At 45.1% G+C, this 21,277-nt stretch overlaps 2 protein-coding genes and 1 long non-coding RNA gene across 15 annotated transcripts in view; 1 reads left to right on the forward strand and 2 right to left on the reverse strand.

Moving 5' to 3' along the window:
• The window catches only part of SH2D4A (SH2 domain containing 4A), an 89,426-nt gene extending 80,072 nt beyond the window's left edge, over window positions 1-9,354 (forward strand). For all 4 annotated transcript variants that reach the window (XM_033226974.1, XM_033226991.1, XM_033226983.1 and 1 more), the window contains 2 exons: window positions 6,434-6,657; window positions 7,652-9,354. In XM_033226974.1, coding sequence (XP_033082865.1) covers window positions 6,434-6,657; window positions 7,652-7,744 — 317 coding nt within the window. In that variant the 3' untranslated portion in view covers window positions 7,745-9,354. The remainder of the gene's footprint in view (window positions 1-6,433; window positions 6,658-7,651) is intronic.
• Window positions 1,663-17,362, reverse strand: LOC117092818. 3 transcript variants are annotated; one of them, XR_004440926.1, is made up of 6 exons: window positions 17,200-17,362; window positions 16,869-16,958; window positions 15,526-15,674; window positions 14,965-15,129; window positions 5,054-5,179; window positions 1,663-3,145 (listed from the first exon to the last, which is right to left on the reverse strand). It is a non-coding gene; the product is annotated as an uncharacterized LOC117092818 (long non-coding RNA). The 3 variants fall into 3 exon arrangements; XR_004440925.1 differs by having other exon boundaries at window positions 16,869-17,362; XR_004440930.1 differs by lacking the exons at window positions 15,526-15,674; window positions 16,869-16,958 and having other exon boundaries at window positions 1,664-3,145; window positions 17,200-17,360.
• Window positions 17,363-17,976: 614 nt separating this feature from the next.
• Window positions 17,977-21,277, reverse strand: part of CSGALNACT1 (chondroitin sulfate N-acetylgalactosaminyltransferase 1) — a 367,289-nt gene continuing 363,988 nt past the window's right edge. For all 8 annotated transcript variants that reach the window (XM_033226897.1, XM_033226942.1, XM_033226923.1 and 5 more), the window contains one exon: window positions 17,977-19,889. In XM_033226897.1, coding sequence (XP_033082788.1) covers window positions 19,600-19,889 — 290 coding nt within the window. In that variant the 3' untranslated portion in view covers window positions 17,977-19,599. The remainder of the gene's footprint in view (window positions 19,890-21,277) is intronic.

Consider the following 21,277-nt stretch of genomic DNA (forward strand, 5'->3'; position numbering starts at 1 on the left):
TGCCTCATTTACATGGATGATTCACACATTTTATGGAGTGGATAGGCTGTGGCCAGCAACAGTATATCACTGCTTGTGTGTGGCGGAGGAGGACAGCTGGAAGTCCATTCCCGGGCAGGGCTCCTTTTGGCATGAAGGCTTCACCTACATTAATGTTATTAAAGCAAAGCACATATTGTCCAAATTATTCTCCATGGTCCCCCTATCAAATTGCTTAATATGTGTTCAGATTGTAAAGCAACTGGAGAAGATGAAATAAAGAGGCTAAAACTACACACATTAATTTGGATTTCGGAAGAGTTAGCTTTTCTGCAGAACATTCTATGCCATGCTGGCTTTTTCCTGGAAGAACCTGACTCTTCTCATAAATTACTCAGTGCAGCAGGCTTCCTGCCTGCAAAAATGTCACTATGTTTGCCAGTCATGTGCAGAAAAGCCCATTGGCCCCAAGCTCTTACTTGGGTTTTTGCCAATGATGCACTGGAGTCCTCATCCTGACACTATCACATGATGGCAGTGGCTGTGCCTGTGGCTAGGAGCCCCAAGCTTCCCACTGTACATGCCCAGGACTAGACCCTTGTAGTTCCCTGTCATGCTCTTGGAGTCCTGAGGTTGCCTAAAGGGGCCTCAGTGGCAAGGGACAGGTACAGTGGGTGTGTGAGAACCTAAGAAGAGAGATTCTGTTTTGGGGGTTTCACCTGGAATTTTGAATAGTAAAAGGGATTCTACTGTTTAATTTAGTATTTTAAAAGCCATGTGTTTGTCTTCAAACTTTTGTCATCACGTGCTTTAAAAAAAAAAAAAAAAGCGTCTTGCTCTGTCACTCAGGTTGGAGTGGTGTGGTGTGATCACAATTCACTGCAGCGTTGACTATCTGGGCTCAGGTGATTCTCCCACCTCAGGCTCCTGAGCAGCTGGGAATGCAGGTGTGTGCCACCACACCCAGCTAATATTTTTTTTTTGTTTTCTTTGTAGAGATGGGGTCTTGCCGTGTTGCCCAGGCTAGTCTCAAACTCCTGGTCTCAAGTGATCCTCCCACCTCAGCCTCCCCAAGAGCTGGGATTACAGGTGTGAGACAGGGCACCTGACCATGGCCATCACATGCCTTAATTTTTATTTCTGTACTATCACATGCTTTCTTGACAGTTTCTTCTGACACAGCCAGGTGATGCCACCTTACTTCTTTATGCCAAGGGAAACTAAGTAAGTAGTGGTGAAGAGCATGTCCCTGGGGCCATAGTGCCTGGCTTCAAATCTGGGTTCCCCCATTAATCAAGTGTGTGGCTTTAGGCAGTCACATGACTCTTTCCTTCTGTCCCTGATATGTATAATGCAGATCATGAGGGGTTGTTCCTGCCTCAGTATGTGCGTGTCATTTGTTGTTAATATTTGTAAAGCATGAAGAACTGTGTGGCACATAATAAGCTCTAGTGAATAAGTGTTAGCCATTTAAGATAATGAAGTGAGGATGAATAATGCTAATAGTTCTGATCCTTGACTTATTAAGGAGCTTCTCAGTCCTCAGCAGCATGAATGCTAAGCTTAGAGTTTGGAAGAGTCAATGATGCACTATCCCCACATCAAGGCATACTGCACATACGTAACCAGTGAAAAATGCATCTTCTTTAGGTTGCCAAGGTGAGAAATGAACACCCCTTTGTGAAATAAAGACCCAGTTTATTTTCAGTTCATTCCACGAACATTCCATGAGCCTGGTGGGTTAAAAAGCAAAACCCTAGGAGACAAAAACCCTGCAAATGTCATTTGCTAATCCTGCAAGCTTGGGTTACTTGCCTTTTCTGCGTTAATTTCCTCATCTATAAAATAGAGATGATAACATCAGCTCTGCTTTTTAGAGGACACAACTCTAAAATACAGTGGAAGCACACTGAACAGTGGGGTACGCCAGTGCCAGGCAGGTGTTCTGAGAGCGTGGTGACAGCGTGTGCCCTGAGGTCAGCCAGCCTGGGTCTAATCCCAGTGCTTCTCCTGATCTATCCGAATGACCTGAGGCAGGGCATGCAAGTTTTCTCATCCATCATTTGAGGATAATAACAGTATGTCTATGTAGGGCTGCTGTTGAGGATGAAAGGAAGTCATACAAACTTTATTTGGCTGTCTTTCATTTGATTTTTCAACACACATTTTCCAGACACAGGACATTGTACAAATGTCCCCAAATAATATTTACACCTGGTGGCACTTCAGAGAAAGACGAAATGCATCTCTTGTCCCTGTAATCACAATTCTTAGACTAGAGGAAGTGGCTGCACCGAAGTGTCCCAGAGAAGGAAGTTTCTGACTTGATTATAAGACACAAGCATTCATTAAACCCTTTTCTGGCCATCTTCTAAGTGGCAGGTGCTGAGTGTGTAAAAATAAATAAGATGGCGTCGTTGACCTCGAGGAGTTCACAAGGAAGTCGGGGAGGGCAGGACAGTCACGGCAGAAAGTTCTGTGAATTCTTGGATAGAAGCGAAAACTAGCTGAGTACACAGATGGAGGTCAGTACAGGTGAGGCCCTGCGTTGACCACTTGAGTGCTCACATGGAGGTGGCAGCAGGTGCGCAGCGGGAGAAACGGAGACTGACTGCCCAGGCTAGGATCAGGACGCGTCATGCTCTTGAGTTGAATCTTGCCGAGTGAGTAGGAGTTTTCCAGGAGGAAGCTGTGGAGAAAGATACCACTGAACCGCCTTGTGGGGCAGTCATTACCACTTGGATTTCCAACTGGAGTCTACTGGAGTTTGAGTTACTTTCAGGTTCTTGGGTCTGTTTACCCTCTCCTATGCAAAAAGTAGTTCCCTGGGGCCTTTCCTGGGCGAAATTTTCATTCTAGAGTGGTTTAGAGCTACACTATCCAGCTAGGGTAGCCCCTAAACACGTGGCTTTTGACATCAAAGTGAATCAGAAATAAGCCCTATTTCAGTCCTCAGTAGTACATGAGCAATATTTGCATTATCACACAGAGAGCGGAGTGGGACCTTCTCCAGCTGTGACGAACCCCTGTGCTGGTGCTCTCAGGAGTTTCAGTTCCTGCTCTGCCCCAGGCTCCTGAGGGCCAGACGCTGCCCATCAGACTTCACGCAGTGACATCTGCTTTCTTCTGGGCTGCCAGAGGTCTGCCAGTCCCGGCCTGGATTCAACTGTAAAACCAACAGACTGTTGCCTGGGTGAAAACCTGGTTCACTAAACTGATGGACTAAAATATTCCAACCTGGGCAACATGGCGAAACCCCATCTCTACAAAAATTTGCAGGGCACGGCGGCACGTGCCTGCCGTCCCATCTACCCAGGAGGTCGAGGCTGCAGTGAGCCATGATTGTGCCACTGCACTCCAGCTTGGGCAACGGGGTAACACCCCATCTTAAAAAAAAAAAAAAAATTATCTCTTTTCACTAGCACAAACATCCTCCTAGGACCTCAGGTTTGGTTCTTTTAAGCTGTGTGGAGACAGCAGGTCAGAGGGAAGCAGCACCAATGTCATGGCCTTTAGGGCTGGGGGGAAGACCCCTGCTTCAGAATTCTTAGAGTTGGGAAAAGGGCAACTCAGGGGATCAGTATCATGAGAAGGTTGACTGAGGCCAGGTACGGTGGCTCACACCTGTCATCCCAGCACTTTGGGAGGCCGAGGTGGGCAGATCACTTGAGGCCAGGAGTTTGAGACCAGCCTGGCCAACATGGTGAAACCCTGTCTCTACTAAAAATAGAAAAAATTAGCTGGGCATGGTAGTGGCTTCTGTAACCCCAACTACGCAGGAGGCTAAAGCATGAGAATGGCTTCAACCCAGGAGTCAGAGATTGCAGTGAGCGGAGATCACACCACCGCACTGCAGCTTGAGTGATTGTTTAAAAAAAAAGAAAACATTGATAGAGTCCTCAGTGATCAGTGTCTAACCTGGGATTTTGGTTTTGTGCTCAAGAATTCCCTATCCCAGCAGATAAACCTAACTGCTTGCCAGTAACCACAGCGAGGACACCCCAAATGCACACGCTGCCCCTGATAGATTCATGACAAATTGTACATTGACCTGTGTATTTAGCTGCACTAAGCCGGTTTGCTATTAAGGAATAGTAATCCTCTTACAAAGCAAAAAAAGCAAAGACAAACTACCTCTTGGATCATTCAAAGCCTAGTCTCCAGGGCACTTCCCTTTGGAACCTGCCCAATCCCATGGTGTACAAGGAGTCTCTGCTATGACCTGTGCTTTGCTACCAATACGTTGGATTGGGTCCTGGTGTCCCAGGAGATTAGATGGCACCAAGATCTGTGCGTAAGGCTTACAGGCTTTTGGAAAGTTTCAGTTACAGTAACTACGACCTCATCTTAAAAGGCATTTGACCTTAGTTAGCCCAGGTTTGGTGATAATTTTCCAGAATAGCTTTTATTTTAGGAATTCAGATTCATCTGAATAATTTCCAGATGTCATCAATTATAACATCTGCCCCATCTGTTGAAACAACCTGGAATTTCATAGTGAGCCATCCATCTAGGAGGAGGGACAGATCTTTTTCCAGAATGCTGCTTCTCCTCCAATCGTGGCTTCTTGTTTCTGAAGGGGACTTTTCAGGGTCACTGAAAAGCATCCCTGGGTTTCGGAGACAGTCTCATACAGTGTCTCCAGAGATTTGCCATGTGCAGTCCCCACGTGGGCTGGCACCTGGTGCCTTGTTTCAATGGATGGTTGTCATTTGTAATTTCTCAGTGGGACCAGGTATGCTTAGGAGGGGGAAATAGACACACAGAAGCAGCAGCCCGTATCTGTGGAACTCAGATAGCCATGATTTGAGTACCTCATGTGGATAGTGGAGCATCTGAACCAAGAGGCTCCCTCAGTGTCCGTGGTGCCTGCAGTGACAGTGGGTCTGTCTCAGTGGGGAAGGGGTGAAAAAGCCAGTGGACATGATGGGTACAAGGCATGTGCATCAGTCATCTGCTGGGAATGAGTATAATAGAGCCACAGCCCCTAGGAGCAAGGCCCTGGTCTGTTTCAAGGACACTGACGATCTGCACGTCGGGGAGACCGGCCTTTTCATCCACTCCCAGCTCTTACCTGGAGCTCACACTGGGTTGACCTTCATACACGGGGACTCTGCAGTGGGACACCTGGGGTCTATGTCCTCCCAAATAGGAAACAGGAGAAGAGGAGGCAGGAGAAGGGCTGGTTGGATGATCTTGGCTAGGAGAAAACAGACAATTTTTAAAAGCCTCCTGTCATTCAAGGTCTGTTTATAGAAGAGAGAACAGAAATGGTTTTATTTTACTCTGGAGAGAGTTCACTTCCCAATTAAGTGTACTAACAAGACGAAAGGGCTCTGGGAGCCCACTGCCTTTTCCTAAGGCGGTTCTGTTACTGTTTTGTTTTCCTAATAATAAGGTACTGAGTATCAACAGGGAGCCAACAAGGCAAGAGTTTTGTCTGCTGAAATGAAGGAGGGCACGCGTAGAACGCTGTTCCTTCCTCCCAGATCACAGCTCACTGAATAATTCATTGACTTCCCCATCTTTCCAAGATGCGTTTCTGCACTTTCTATGAGCTTCACAGCATTATCTATTCATCGACGAATTATGATGGGAATAAAAAATTTGGAACATGAGTCACACCTCATGAGTTTGGACTAACTGGGGAAAAGGCTGGTCTGGAGTAAGAGTGTGAATTCTTGATGTCTATATATAACTTCATATATGTATATGAAGACACACACATAGTTTTATTCCTTTAAATGCCAGTGTAGTGTCATTCAGCAGTAGCTACATTTACAGAACTGAGTCTGACTTGGCTCTGTCACTAAATTGCTGCGCCTCCCACACCAGGGAATCTCAACTTCAGCACGACTGCTATTTGGGGCTGGATAATTCTTTGTCTCATAGGCTGTTTAGCAACATCCCTAGCCTCTACCCACTAGATGCTAGTGGCATCCTCCATCCATGACAACCAAAGGTGTCTCTCAGACACTGTCCTGGTTGAGAACCACTGTCCTAGACCAAGTCAAATCATGCCCCAGGCCATTGAGTCCTTGTTGGTAAACTGAGGTGGCCTAGGGAGAGTATCTTAAAATCCCCCCCCAGATCAAACATTCCCAGGATGACCATCAATGCATCCAGCTAGACCCTCATAAACTGTCTAACACCTGTGTGAAATGGGTGTATAAAGTGGAAATATGTTCCTCTTAAGGTTGACATTTAAGCTCTCATGTATACCTCTATACATGGTTTTTATACAGTTGGCCTCTGTAACCTATTCATGTCTAACTGGCAGATACCAGAAGAATATTCTGTATTCCTAAGAAGCCCAAAACAGACTTAAAATTGCTCTTTTTGTGTCTTATTTAAGTGTCACTGCCTCTCTATCCATGCAACTGGATTTAACAGAGGAGAGTTCGGGAAATGATTTGGCCGAAATACCTGCCTTTTTTTTTTTGCTTTGCCACAGGAATTCTCACACTCAAGAAAGCAAATGAACTTCTTCTGAGCACAGGCGTGCCCGGCAGTTTTCTCATCCGAGTCAGTGAAAGGATCAAAGGCTATGCCCTGTCCCATCTGTCAGAGGACAGCTGTAAACATTTCCTCATCGATGCCTCTGCAGACTCCTACAGCTTCCTGGGCGTGGACCAGCTGCAGCATGCCACCCTGGCAGATTTGGTGGAATATCACAAGGTGAAGCAACGTATAAACTTGATTTGCCTTCTGAGTTATTGTCCTGTAGCAGCTCTAACAATGAATGACAATTACAAGGAAAAGGACTGAGACAAATACATGGGGTGGGGGCGGGGAGGGTTGTCTTTGGTAATTGTTCCTGATAATCAGGATTGTTAATTGCGTTTCATTTATCTTAGAACCTAGTTCTTCCTTAAATACTCAGGGAACCCCACTGGGGCAGAAAATACAGGAAATGCTAAAGAAAAGAAAAGAAAAAATAAAAGCTATATCCACATGGGGGACAGCAGTCCCCAACCTTCCTGGATGACAATTTCTCCATGGACTAGGGGTTGGGGGATGGTTTCAGGATGATGTAAGCACATTACATTTATTGTGCATTTTATTTCTATTATTACATTGTTATATATAATGAAATAATAATACAGTTCAACAAAATGTAGACTCAGCGGGAGCCCCGAACTTGTCATCCTGCAACTAGACAGTCCCATTTGGAGGTGATGGGAGACAGTGACAGATCATCAGGCATTAGATTTTCATAAGGAACACACAACCTAGATCCCTCGCATGCACAGTTCACAGTAAGATTTGTGTCCGATGAGAATCTAATGCTGCCACTGATCCGACAGGAGGCAGAGCTCAGGCGGTAATGTGAACGACAGGGAGCAGATGTAAATACAGATGAAGCTTCACTCCACTGCTCACCTCCTGCTATACAGCCCAGTTCCTAACAGGCCACAGACTGGTACAGGTCCATGGCCCTGAGGTTGGGGACCCCTGACCTATGAGAACAGTCTTAAGTTAGAATTCAAGCCCTGGAGGGAAACAGAGTACCTGGCCACATGTGGATAAGAAAAATATCTCTTAAGATGATCATAAACCATGAAAGCTTCGTGTAAATCCTGGGTAGGCAGCTAGTGATATCCTCTGAGGAAGTAGGAGGAGCATGTGGTTGCTACTCACACTGTTTGACCCTGTGCCTTCTGATTGACAGGAGGAACCCATCACTTCCCTGGGAAAGGAGCTCCTCCTCTATCCCTGTGGTCAGCAGGACCAGCTGCCTGACTACCTGGAGCTGTTTGAGTGACAGCCTCCATCAGGGTCATCCTACAGCCTCCAACTGGGCTTCCCCCTGGACAAACGCCACTGCAACATTTATGTGTGAAGCCAAAAGCACCCTGCAGCAGAGCCAATACTGATCAACTGAAAGCGTCCATGGAATCCTCATTGACACCTCTCTTCTGCACAAGTACTGGAATTCAATGTCAAGAGAAAATGACCTCTGCTCATATTCACTCCAAAAGTAAAGGGAGAAGAGTCTCAATTTCAGCAAGCATCTGTCATGAAGGGTATGACCTTCATGATGTACATAAAACAAACGAAGAAATGGAGACCTTTTAGAAATTAAGGTGTACTTGAAAACCAGTATCTTTGTGAAGTATCATATGACCCCTGTACTCCCTCTGTATCATCTCAGGAGGTTTCAGGGGCCTATTGATATCAAGTTTCACGCTGGCTTTGGAATGCTGGCCCAAAAAAAAAAAAAAAAAAAACCTTTCCTGGCTGAGATGATGCTTAAAACACACCTCACTTACTGTACATGTTGGAACCAGGATATGAGAGACATAGAAAAACAGAAGTCATGAATGTAAATGGAATGAGAAGTTTTAAAACATAGGATGAGCGGCTTAACATGCATAAAAATACAGATGGACCTGCAGGAGAGTGAGCACACGTCACTGAGTTTGTTTTCTTGTTCTGGAGAAGGGGGCCAGGGCTTGCCTGGCCTCCCCTGGCTCTAGAGTGCACCAAAAGAATAAAGCATCTGCACATGTAATTTTTCTTTTTTATCAGTAGTGCATACACCAGAACAGAATAAGCAGGCTGTTTGGATGCTACTTGTGGTTGAATTGTGTTCCCCCCAAATATACAGTGAAGTCTTAACCCCCTAACCCCGTGAATGTGACCTGGTTTGGAAATAGGGTCTTTGCAGATATAGTCAAGTTACGATGAGGTCACACTGGATTAGGGTAGACTCTAAATCCAATGACTTACATCCTCAGGAGAAGAGAGAGGTTTGATAATAGAGACAAATGCAGTGGGAAGACAACCAGGGGACAAGAGGCAGGTTGGAGTGATGCAGCCAGAAGGGAAGGGACACCAAGATCGCTGGCCACCAACAGAAGTCAGGAGAGCGGCATGGGACAGGTTCCCACCAAGCCTTAGAAGGAAGCATGGCCCTGACTTCGGAATTCCAGACTCCAGAACCAGAAGAATAAATTTCTGTTGTTTTAAGCTGCTTAGTTCATGCTGTTTGTTACTATAGCACCACAAAGCTAATACAGTCGTTTATGTAATTACATCACCTGACACACAGGATTGACCCATTAGTTGCTGCCCAGTCCACCATTTTCATAATGAAGTAGAAACGGTAGGTAAGGAAAACATTCCAGCCAGTTCTGTTTAGCCCTGGAACACGTATTTGTCCCGTCAGGAATCTTATGCCCTGCTGCACCCCTCCACCCACCTTGGTCCACTCCCAGTCAGGGGAATGGCCTCTGGACAGGGACTGAGGTGGCTCTGAGCCACTGGAGATCATTTTTCTGGGAGGATGGAAACTGGCTAGGACCTCTGGCCTAACTCTGTAGGTCAACACTCTTTTACATTGCCTTTTAATAAAAGCAGAATGATACAGCAGTGTGGTTATGAGCTTGTTGGTTGCATCCAGCACTGACCGACTGTAAAATGTAGCCAGAGAAGGGGATGGTTGGCGTGTGTGTTCTAATGAGAAAGATGATCATGCTTATTTTTAGAGACAGGGTCTTGCTCTGACACCCTGGCTGGAGTGGAGTAGTGTGATCACAGCTCACTTCAGCCTCGAACTCCTGGCCTCAAGTGATCCTCCTGCCTCAACCTCCCAAAGTGCTAGGATTACAGATGTGAGATACTGTGCCAGGTAGAGCTAGCTTTGAAACACAGATCATTGTTTAACTCTTTCTTGAAATGTTCCATGTGGTTTCTATTGTTAAACTATTGTAAGGATCCATCTCTTTTTTGTTCCTATTATTCAACAATCATGGCATTATTGAGAAACTTCTCATCTCTTCCCACCATTTTCTATGTAACCTTGGACAGGACGTTTTATCTCTGAGCCTCAGTTTTTGCTTCTGAACAACAAAATATGATTTAACTGGGTGATCTTTATTATTTTCATGCAATTCTGAAATGTTAAGGTTCCAGTGCTTCTCACTGGAATGAATGCAAAGTACCCCCTTGTCACTAATAATTAGGAAGACGTAAGATTCTAGTACCGGACGGGTGCGGTGGCTCACGCCTGCAGTCCCAGCACTTTGGGAGGCCAAAGTGGGTGGATCATGAGGTCAGCAGTTCAAGACCAGCCTGGCCAACATGCTGAAACCCCCGTCTCTACTCAAAATACAAAAATTAGCCAGGGATGGTAGCGTGCACCTGTAATCTCAGCTACTCAAGGAGGCTGAGGCAGGATAATTGCTTGAATCTGGGAGGCAGAATTGCAGTGAGCAGAGATTGGGCCATTGTACTCCAGCCTGGGCTACAGAGCAAGACTCTGTGTTAGGGGAAAAAAAAAAAAAATCTAGTACCCTCCTGTGCCTACAGTTATCTTGTAGGAAATAAGTGTGCCCATATCCAGCTGTAACTACACAAAGCAACATCCTACTAAAGGAAGATTTAGAAAACAGGAAGTCGCCCAACTGAAGTCACCCATTACTGCAAAGGGGAGCAGATGTGGGTTCCGGACTAGTTTATCCTATTGGTTGCTGACAGAATAATAATCCACTGTCAGTGTTGGATGATATGATGGCATGAATGATAGTTGAAATTCGAAATTCTTAGGGAAGGAGAATGGTTTACAGATTTCAGAAACTGATTGCAACTGAATGAGATTCTGGAGGCCTGAACTGTCATCCGAGCTATGCTGTGGTCTCAGTCCTGCCTACATCTACCCTGAGTTATGGTCTAAGGTGAAGATGTCCAAACTCTGATCTTGGTCTCCTCCTGTTGCCTCTGCAAGCCCAGCTCCTTGACCTGCCTGCGCAAAGTTTCCGGGTCTAGGAATGCTGGCCTCATGTTACTGTCCTGGTTCTCAAGCCTAGGGCCTCTGGTCTGCATACCCTGACTCACTGGGCCTGTGCCCAAATGCTACTCCCTGCCCATCTAGATTCTTCTCTCCCAAAATTCTGGAATCTCCCTCCCACAGTCATGTAAGATTTTCTGGCTGCCACCGTATTGCCAGAAGCTCACAGACCCATCAGGTCACCTGCAAGGACCCTGCTTCTGGCCTCCTGCCCTACCCTGCTATAGTAGGATGCACAAGGAAGGTCGCTTGGCCCTCAGTGTCACCTGCAGTGCTAGCTAGGCAGTCTCAAGAAGTGTTTTCTGGTCAGGCATGGTGCCTCATGCCTGTAATCCCAGCACTTTGGGAGGCCAAGGCAGGTGGATCACAAGGTCGGGAAATTGGGACCATCCTGGCCAACACGGCGAAACTCAGTCTCTACTTAAAAAAAAAAAAGTGCTTTCTGGCTCAAAGCTTACCCTAAAAAGTGAGAAAATACAGGGTAAGTTAGGAAAAAAAAAGATCAGAGAAGTCAGGTCACCAAAAATACCTCCGGGACATTTCCACCCAAAATTGCCTATCTGAGCTAATGCTTTGGAATTAAGCATCCTTTGCTAATATGACATGAAATCTGCTTTTAGATTAAAAAAAGAAAAATTTATGGCTTCAAGTTTTGCAATTGCCACCTTTTTTAAAGGCAGTTTTCTTAATGCATTGGAGTCCAAACATGTTTTATGGCCCACACATACAGATTTTCAGGCTCCTGCTATTTGGTGACAGAGAAGACACAAATGCATGTGTTATCATGGATATGTTTCCATGGGACCTCTTTGCTTTCATATTTATCCAGAACGTGGTAAATGCTTTCCTTTCAGGCTGCAATTCACAGAGTTTGTTTTGTTTTGTTTTAGAACATACATTTTCTACAACTGTATCTTTAAATAATCTGTTTGAATTTAGCTTTTCCCTTCCTTGGGAATAGCTATAAATGTTTGATTTTTCTTTGCTTTTCATGTGGTTTTCTCACTCCCATTGTTTTCATCTCTCCCTTCTCTTCTGTTGTATTTTAGGAGAGCTCTTGCATCGGTCCTTTCCCCATCAGAGATTAAATTTTCTGCAATGTTAATTCTGCACTGCACTGCCTCCAGGTGGATTTTAGTACCACTTTCACATTTCCAGCTACTTCTCATCCTACCTTCTCTTCCTGTGCAGGGATCTTTAGGCTTCCCACTGCTTCCCCAGACTGACAATTGTCAGGAAGCTTAAATGATAAAAGTACCCTGTTCTAATTGTGGCAAAAACACATTATTTGATAATCAGGCTGCTCAATATGGTAGAGAGCAGGCCCAGCAGGTTTGGGGTGGGGTCCTGGCTATACCATAACTAACCGTGTGGAGTCGTTAAAGAAGAACAATAACTAAGCCTGTCTGAGCTTCAGTTTCATCTCTCAGACAGGCGTTACTCAAGTCACCTGGGTTCTGAAGATTAGGAAAGAAATATGTTAAATATCTGGCATACAGAAAGCTCTCCATGGGCAAGCATGGTGGCTTACACCTGAAATCCCAGCTCCTTGGGAAGCTGAGGCAGGAAGATCGCTTGAGCCCAGGATTTTGAGACCAGTCTGACCCACATAGTGAGACCCCATCTCTACAAAAAAATACCAAAATTAGCCAGGTGTGACTGGCATGTGCCTGCAGCCCCAGCTACTTAGGAGGCTGAAGTCAGAGGATCACTTGAGCCCAACAGTTCCAGGCTGCACTGAGCTATGATGGTATCACTGCACTCCAGCCTGGGTGACAGAGTGAGACCCTTTCTTTACAAAATCAAATAGAGAAAACAAAGCCAGCTGTCCATGAATAGTAATTGGGTAATTGCCTTTTCCTTTTCCTAGTGAATTATGAGGCCAACAAAACCAGGATCCTTGCACCGCAGCCTTCCTCTTTGTCAACTCAGTTTATGCGGCCACTGGGCTGTTTATCCCCCACCCTTGTTTCCTAGAATTTCTGGGATGAATTTTAAGAAGGAAGAGGAGACTTCTGAAGAGTAAGGGATTTAATGACCATCCACACAATACATTCATTTGCCAGTTGACCTGCAGAGAATCGGCTCACTTGGTCTGGATCTGAAGTGGCACCGAGGAGCTTTTTCTAATGTCTGATTTTGACAATCCCCAAATGAGCAGTAACCAGTTTTTACCCACACATCAGCCATTGTCCAACTGGCTCTGTTGCCTCGTGATTCCTGATGACAAATCCCCAAGTATTTGCCTCCCATTTCGACCAGGAGACATTACAAACCCAGCTCCCTTTGAAAGGATCCCTGCCTGTCTCCCAGCTAGGTCAGGCAATGCCAAGCCAACTCCCCCACATTCTGTTTCTCTCCGTCTAAATCAGCTTTGGCCTTTCTTCAATGGGAAGGATGTTTCTTGTTGAAATCTTCCCACCAATGAAGCCGAGATCCTGGGAGCCCTGCATGGGCCTGCACCTCAATAACCAAACAGAATGGCAAATGCCTTGCCCTCCAGGGGTGCCCTCCCAATGGTGTGCCAGCGCTCAAGAAAAGCTTTGCAGCCAAGCCGCTCCCTGCTGCTTCTGACAGCCCCCCATGCCCTGGCTGTTATTCTGATGTAGCTGCATTTGAGGCTGATAAAGAACAAGTTATGTAAATAAGCTTTTCCTTCAGCCATTCTTTGAACTTAATTTGGGTGTTTTTCTGGTTTTTCATTGGCTTATTTAATCCATTTCAAATGGGCTTTAATATCTAAGCAGGCCAGATGATGTTTACTGTTGTCGTTTTTGAAACCCTGGAGTGACAGAGTGAGTTGGCAGTGGGGGTAGAAGCTTCGGGAATCACAATGGAGGTGGAGGAAGTGGCCTGGCCTGGCTGCACTTCATTCCAAGCTCAAGTATCTGACTCAGGTTGATGAAGAATAAATCCAGTTCACCAGACATCCCACCCAAGCTGAAGGTCGTTCGATTAGTCCCGGACAGAGGCTGCCATGGATGACCCTCACTGAGTCCCTGGGGCGACTGTGGAGGCTGGAGAAAGGTCTTGAAGGAGCACAGCCCTACTTCTCTCCCCAGAGCAATGCCCGCCCTTCCCAGACTGTGACCTTCCCCAAGGCAGCCCTGCCCTGCCCTGCCCCTCCTCCCCTATGGTTCTGTCCACCTTCTTGCTAGAATAGCAGACAAGGCCAGACACAGCCGAGGAGACACTGGGGGTGACTATTCCAGAGGGCACGTTCAAAGGATCAGTAATGCACAGTTTGAAAGGCACCTCTGCTGACAGGAAAGAACATATTCTGTGTGTTGAAAAAAACTACCATCAAAACCCCCCAACCAACTGGCACCATCCGCATAGTTTTTGGCAGCAACAGCAAAGCACTGAGCCCTGCCAGGAGAAACAGCTTTGAATTAAAATATAAAGCTAATCAGAATATGGATCACACAAAGCTGCCAGTCATTTTATGTGTATGGGGAGTAAAACATCCCTGCCCTGCTAAGAAACTGCCCAAGGTCATTATCTCTAATCAGCAATTCTCACAAACAGTATCAAGTCTTTTCTTAAAAAAGCAAGTATTCCCACCTGCTGTCCCCTCCTACTCAAATCATTTTTTTCTTTCTTTTTTCTTTGTTTTTTTTTTTTTTTTTTTTTTTTTTTTTTGAGACAGAGTCTCACTCTGTCACCCAGGCTAGAGTGAAGTGGTATGATCTCAGCTCACAGCAATGTCCGCCACCTGGGTTTCAAGTAGTTCTCTGCCTCAGCCTCCTGAGTAGCTGGGATTACAGGCACCCACCACCAAGCCTAGCTAACTCTTTTGTATTTTTAGTAGAGACAGGGTTTCACCATCTTGGCCAGGCTGGTCTTGAACTCCTTACCTCATGATCCACCTGCCTCGGCCTCCCAAAGTGCTGGGATTACAGGCGTGACCCCCGTGCCAGGCCATCACTCTTTCAATGTAACATGTCGGAATCCTGAATGAGAGCCAGATTCCAGGGCTTTGATCCCATATGGAGTCCTAACACTGCCTGTCATTGCAGAGTGGCTGGAGGGCTTGGTCGGATGTTCCTAGATCCCTGTGTTAGCAAGCTTAGCTGTTCCTAGATCCCTGTGTTAGCAAGCTTTCTTTCCTTGTTAGGTGCTTTCTCAGGTGGAACTAGAGAGCAGAGAAATGGTAGAAAACTGAGAATCAAAAACAGCAGGCTGGGACTTACCACTAGGCCAAAGCTCGTTCCTGCAGACCTTCCAATCCATCTGGAGCTGGCCATGTGACGGGTCATGGTCAGGGACAATGATGGTCATATCAGTCTGAAGCTGGCTACTCACTGGTTGGATCTCTGGGCAAGTTCTTCAACGTTTCTGATCCTCATTCTCTGCACCTGGAAAATGAAAGTAATGATATTATCTAGCTTAGAAGGTTGGGGTAGTGAACGAAAGGTTCCTGGCTATGCTCCTGACTTCAAAACCCTGTAAAGCCTCCCAGCTGCCTAGGAGGGTATCAACTCAGTATTACTGAGTGTGGAACGTAAGGTAGAAATTACCCATTGAATTTTACACTCCTAGTAACCCTTCTCCTTCAGATAAATTAAGTTTTCAGAATGACAAAAAGAACAACGGTATACATGATGGCTTCATAATCTTTACTGTATTGCCTGTAATAGCCATCTGATTATATCCAAGTAGCACTAGGCATACCAAGAAGCTTAACAGACACTGCCAGATACACAACTGTATGTGAGGAACTGTGTGTTGAATGCTAATAACTAAACACCTACCGTGTGCCTGATGCATCCTAAGTGCTTCATACATATGAACCCATTTAATCTTTAAAACAATTGCATGATATACAAGGGACTGAATCCATCACGCTCAATGAGGAGATCAAGGTACGAAGACATCTAGCGACTCCTTTAAATTAAAGATCCTGTAAATTGCAAGAGAAATAACTGGAATCTGAACCCAGGTTGTTTGGCTGGAAAAACCATGATGTCAACTACTCTACTGAGCTGAACCTTGATTATATGAAATTAGATAAGAGGATTTTTCCTGAAACAAAAACTTTAGTAAAATTAGACTCTGGGTAGCTATTTTCCTAGGCCTGATCTTCGTCACTGATGTGGAAAGGGGCAGTCAACCACATTTACAAATACGAAGAGGGGCTAGGAAGTATATGACTGCAGAAAAAAGAGCCCAGGGAGCCCAGGTATGTCACTTGGAGGCAATGATGTGTTGATATATTTAACAATGGGCCAGGCCTAGGGGTGGTGAGGATGGCTGATTGGCAGCATTTGCCAATTGCCAGATTCCATAGTGTAAATATTCCCACCATGGTGTATTTCAAACTACCAGCCGGTCAACACGGAGTGAGGACTGGGAAGAAATGCTCAAAACTGGCTCCCACAAGGCCGTACCAGTACGCCACTGCCTGAAGGAGACCCCCAGTGTATTAGAGAGTCCAGCTCAGTAAGATAACCTGTGCTGGTCACTGGGCAATTTAGGGATAGGAACAGAGAGAGCATGCAGAGCTGGAAGGGGCCTTAGGCAAGCCCAAGACTCACTGCTTCCTCAGCAGCATCCTTGAGAATGTGCAATGTGACTGGGTTCTTGAAACCACTGTTCTGGTACAGCTTTCCTTTGCGAAGTTCAAATTCCAGCCTCCTAATTCTAATGCTTTCGTGGGACCTTCTACAATCCTTCTTTTCTATATGTCTTGGGCAGGCAATGGGGGTATTGTTCTCCAGCATGTTGCTAAAGAGGGCCTCTACCCTTTGATAAAACTGTTCTACCTGAATAAGCTTTAAAAAATAAATACCATCGTGTAATATTATGCTGTTCCGTCTCCTCATCAGCTACTCTCTGCAACTTTAAAAAACCCAATTGGTAACCACACAGCCATAAAAAAGAACAAAATAATGTCTTTTGCAGCAACATGGATGGAACCGGAGACTATCATCCTAAACAAATTAACACAAGAGCAGAAAAGCAAACACTGTATGTTTTCACTTCTAAGTGGGAGCTAAATGATAAGAACCCATGAACACAAAGAAGGGAACAAAAGGCACCATGGCTTACTTGAAGGTGGACTGTGGGAGGAGGGCAAGCATTGAAAAATACGCACTGCACTTATTACCTGGGTGACCAAAGAATCTGCACACCAGACCCCCGCAACACACATTTTCCCCATGTAGCACATCTGCACAGGAACCTCCTACAAAGTTGGAAAGGAAAAAAAATCTTCACCACTGTCTTGGGCATCTGTGATATGCAATTTAAACAAGTACAAAAGTGGCTGATGAGCCCACAGAGTGCGGCCTGGATGGGGCCACCTGTGAGACACCTAGACCCACCCAGTTCCACAGTCAGAACATTGGATTGCCACCGCCAGCCTTGTTAGAAATGCATCCTTCTGACACTGGGAGGATATGGGCAAGAGCGTGCAGGTCACTCACCACAAATCCAGCAGAACCATGGCAGAGACAGGCCAAACACATGTCCTGAAGTCACTAGTATCATCAAAGCATATGAAAAAAAATAAATATTTTTGAGACCAGGTCTCACCCTTACCCAGGCTGGAGTGCAGTGGTGCAATCAGGGCTCACTGCAGCCTCAACCTCCTGGACTCAAGTGATCCTCCCACCTCAGCCTCTTGAGCATCTGCGACTACAGGTGTGCACCACACCTACATTTGTATTTTTTTTCTAGAGACAGGGTCTCACTATGTTGCCCAGGCTGGTCTCAGACTCCCAGGCTCAAGTGATCCTCCCACCTTGCCCTCCCAAAGTGCTGGGATTACAGGCATTAACCACAGTACCCAGCCACACATGACGATATTAAGCACAGAGTTGAAAGGGGCCTTGGAAATCATTTCTCAATATCCTCTAATGAAAACAGACCAGTTAATGTATAAATAATTCAAGTTTTTCATTATGGTTCTCTTCTCCCTCTAGCCCAGTGATCCTTAACCACGGGTGATTTCCCCTCAAAGGACTTTTGAGCATGACTGGAGACAATTTGGTTGTCAAAACTGGGTAGGAGACGCTCCTGGCCTCTAGTGGGTATAGGTTAGGGATGTGGTTAAACATCCCACAGGAGAGAAGACAGCCCCCCACAGCAAAGAGTTATCTTGTCTAACGTGTCAGTAATACCAAGGCTGAGAAACCCTGGTCCATGCACAATATACTGTTTCCAAAAATGAAACAAAATGGCATTCTTACTCCACAAAGCAGTCATATCCACAAATCGTATTTTATTCGCTGTGCAATACCACCTTCCATTCATGGCCTGTGTTTTAATTAAATTTTATAAACTACCGGTACAAATCAATACAATGCATTTTTAACACACCAACAGCTTGAATGTTCTTGAAGCTTTTAAACAATGAGTTTACTGTGGGCAAACAGAAGGCAAGGACTCAAATAGATAATTAGCTCATGCATCTGGTGCTGGCTAATAATTTTCACATGAATGTAGAAACCACTCTATGTGAACTGTATTTATTTTTAAAAAATAGTTTGAAACGGTAATAAAATGCAATTTTCAGAAGCATCTTGGTGATCGAGTAGAACTGCTTAATTTAAAAAATAATTAAGTTACTTCCACCTGGCTTGGGGTGGATGAACATGTAGCAAAAACTTCCATCCCACTAGATTCTGGCAGATGGATTGATCTTTCACAAAATATATATATATATATATATATGTATGTATTTTCTCCATTTCTTCTCATGGAACCAGAAGCCAGGAGGAGCACCCTGCTTTGAAAAGAGATTGTTTGGTTCACACGGTATACTTTGGTTTATTTAAACAGGTAAGAAAGCGGTCCCCACTTCTGAGGGGAAAGTGTGGTTTCTGACTTTTAGTTACATCACAGTATCATCAGTCTGAATGGGTTTCCTTTTCTGTAAAGCATAAAGTGTCATTTTGCTTTCCTCCAGTGTTCAGTTGCTCCTCTTCAAAAACACTCTTCAGATAAAGTATCTGTATGTCTGTATCAGTACAAACCATTCCTTCCCTCTGTCTCCAGGCCTGACACTCAGTGCCTGACTGAATCAGCATCTGGCATGTCCTTAGATACGGGATCAGTTTGATGCTTTGAACGGAAAGTTCTCAAACTGCATCTAAAAGTATCTTCTTTAAAAATATAAAAATGTAGGCTAACTTGTGCTCTCTTGTAAGGCTTGCAAAGTGGTAACTAAGCAGACTAACTCACAAGCGAAAAAAAAAAAAGTGCATTTTTAAATAAAAGAAACAAATGGAGACAGAAGGACAACCAAAAAGATAAGCAGATTATTTTTGGTTAATCTTGGGGAAAAAAATAACATGATATTTACGGTTTCTTTTCTGGTCCATTTGATTTTGCTTAATGTACTCATTAGGATCATAATAAGCATATCTCCTCTTCTGCCCTCTGATATTTTAGCACTGCTAGAAACAAGAGCCCTGCTGATAGGCTCATTCATATGAGGAGAAATATGCTTGCCTTTCATGCTAATGAACTTTTTATAAAACTGCTCTTAAATCATGAATATTTCAGTGAGCACACAAAACAATAGGTCTCAGTTTGTTGTAAACACCATCAAAACCTCCACACCATTAGGCTTATAATCTCACAAGCATTCTGCCTTTGTCAGACACTTCGCAGGGTGCTGCTGGGCTAGTTTTGCAGGCAAAGTGGAGATTTTGATTTCTGTTGTAAAAAGCCGAACAGAGAGAAATCGGAGGCTCTCTCGTCTCTGACCCACGGGTCCGGTTCTTTTGTCGTCCTTTATAGAAGTCTTTTCTTTGTTGCAGCCACTTTCAGTAACTGCAAAAGGAAAGAGAAAGTGTCTCCCACCATCCATCTCTGGGAGTTCATGTTTTTTTGCTACTTGTCTTCTGTTTCTGTTTGCGAAGGTGAGCCTCTATCTCGTGCCTGAACACCAGCATGCCCAGCTGGCCGTGGGACGCCTCGTTCATGGCCTTGGACTGCATGCACATCTTGTACTGCTCAGGGGACAGCTCGTCCACGCAGCGCTTCTCATGCCAGAGGTGGAAGAGTCCTCGCACGGGCGTCCGCACCACTATGAGGTTGCTGTGGAGATATTTGCGATAAAGGTGCACATCCTCTCCGCCCCAGCCTTTGATGTCCAGATCAAACCCACCTGTCCGGAGAGAACACACTGTTCAATCACACGGCACTGGTCTGTTTTGCTTCCCTGAGTTGCAACAAGCACAAACGTTTCATTAAGACATGACTGGGGGGATGCATGCTTCACCACCACCGCCCCAAGTTATGAGAGTGTCCACCTGGGTCAGAGGCCCTGGGAATTTCCCAACAAAGAAGGCTTTCATGGCGGACAGCACCAACTTCTTGAGATGACAGGACCTCCAACAAAATTCCAAGCGTTTGCCTGCACTCGAGAGTTATCACCCATGCTCATGAATAGCCCCAACCTTGTGGTTAACAGGTACAAAAATAAGATCTAGTATTCGGTAGCACAATAAGATGACTTATTATGATTATGAATTAGCTATTGTTAACAATGTATTGTATATTTAAAAATAACGAGAAGAGGTATAAATATGATAAATATTTGAGATGATGGGTACCTCCAATGACCCTGATGTGATGATTACACGTTGTATGCCTGTATCAAAACGTTGCACATACCCCATAAATACTATTATGTACCTATAACAATTAAAAATAGAGGTTTTGTTTAAAAAAAAAAAAAAAAGAGCTTCTACAGCATCCCCACTTCTCAGCTTGGAACCTCTGAATGCAAATTCTTGTGCTTCTGTTAAGATGTGGCCTTCTCCTGCCATCGCAAACAGAGAAGAAACGAGGGCCTTGCAGTGCGACGGAGTGTAAGAGGGTCTCAGCATGAAGAAGTCACATCCCACCAAAGCGCTATTCATTTCATAGGCTGAAGGGGTCCGGAAAAGCCGCATGGGATTCCATCATAGGCTGGTGAAATCAGTCATCTTAAAGGGACTGGCCTCACAGTCAGTCCTGAAGTTCTACTCAAAGAAAAATCTCATGTCACTATGTAATGAACTCCTTCATAAAGCCAGTAATGGTCTGCTGAAGTCTCGCTTCTGTAAATTGAGATGCCTCACACCTTTTCTTAACCTAAACCCCACCAGGTCCCAAATGGAACCCAGGAAGCCCTGGCCTCTTTTGGTCCTTGTTCCCTCCTCACCTAGAAGGATGGACTTCATTCTCATGAGAAACAGTGAAGTCATTCTCAACACCTTTTCTCAGACCTTCTCCTGCAGCTTTGGTTCCTGCACACCCCAAGCTGTGCTGCCCTGATCAAGGCCATCACTGGAACCCCAAACCCCTTTGGGTTACAACCAAACCACCCACGGGCTGTGTGTCCGAGTGACTGTGACCCCTCCATGGTGGGCAGGCAAACAACAGTATGTGATTATGAATCAGCCGTCCAGAATTCGTGTCCTGGTTCCCTTAGAAGCCGCCATTTAACCTCTCTTGATTTTTGGTTCTTTATGCTTAAATGAAGGCAGGTGTCATAACAAATTAAGACAA

This window comes from Trachypithecus francoisi, unplaced genomic scaffold (genome assembly GCF_009764315.1).
Source record: "Trachypithecus francoisi isolate TF-2019V2 unplaced genomic scaffold, Tfra_2.0 Contig01440, whole genome shotgun sequence".
Lineage (NCBI taxonomy): Eukaryota > Metazoa > Chordata > Mammalia > Primates > Cercopithecidae > Trachypithecus > Trachypithecus francoisi.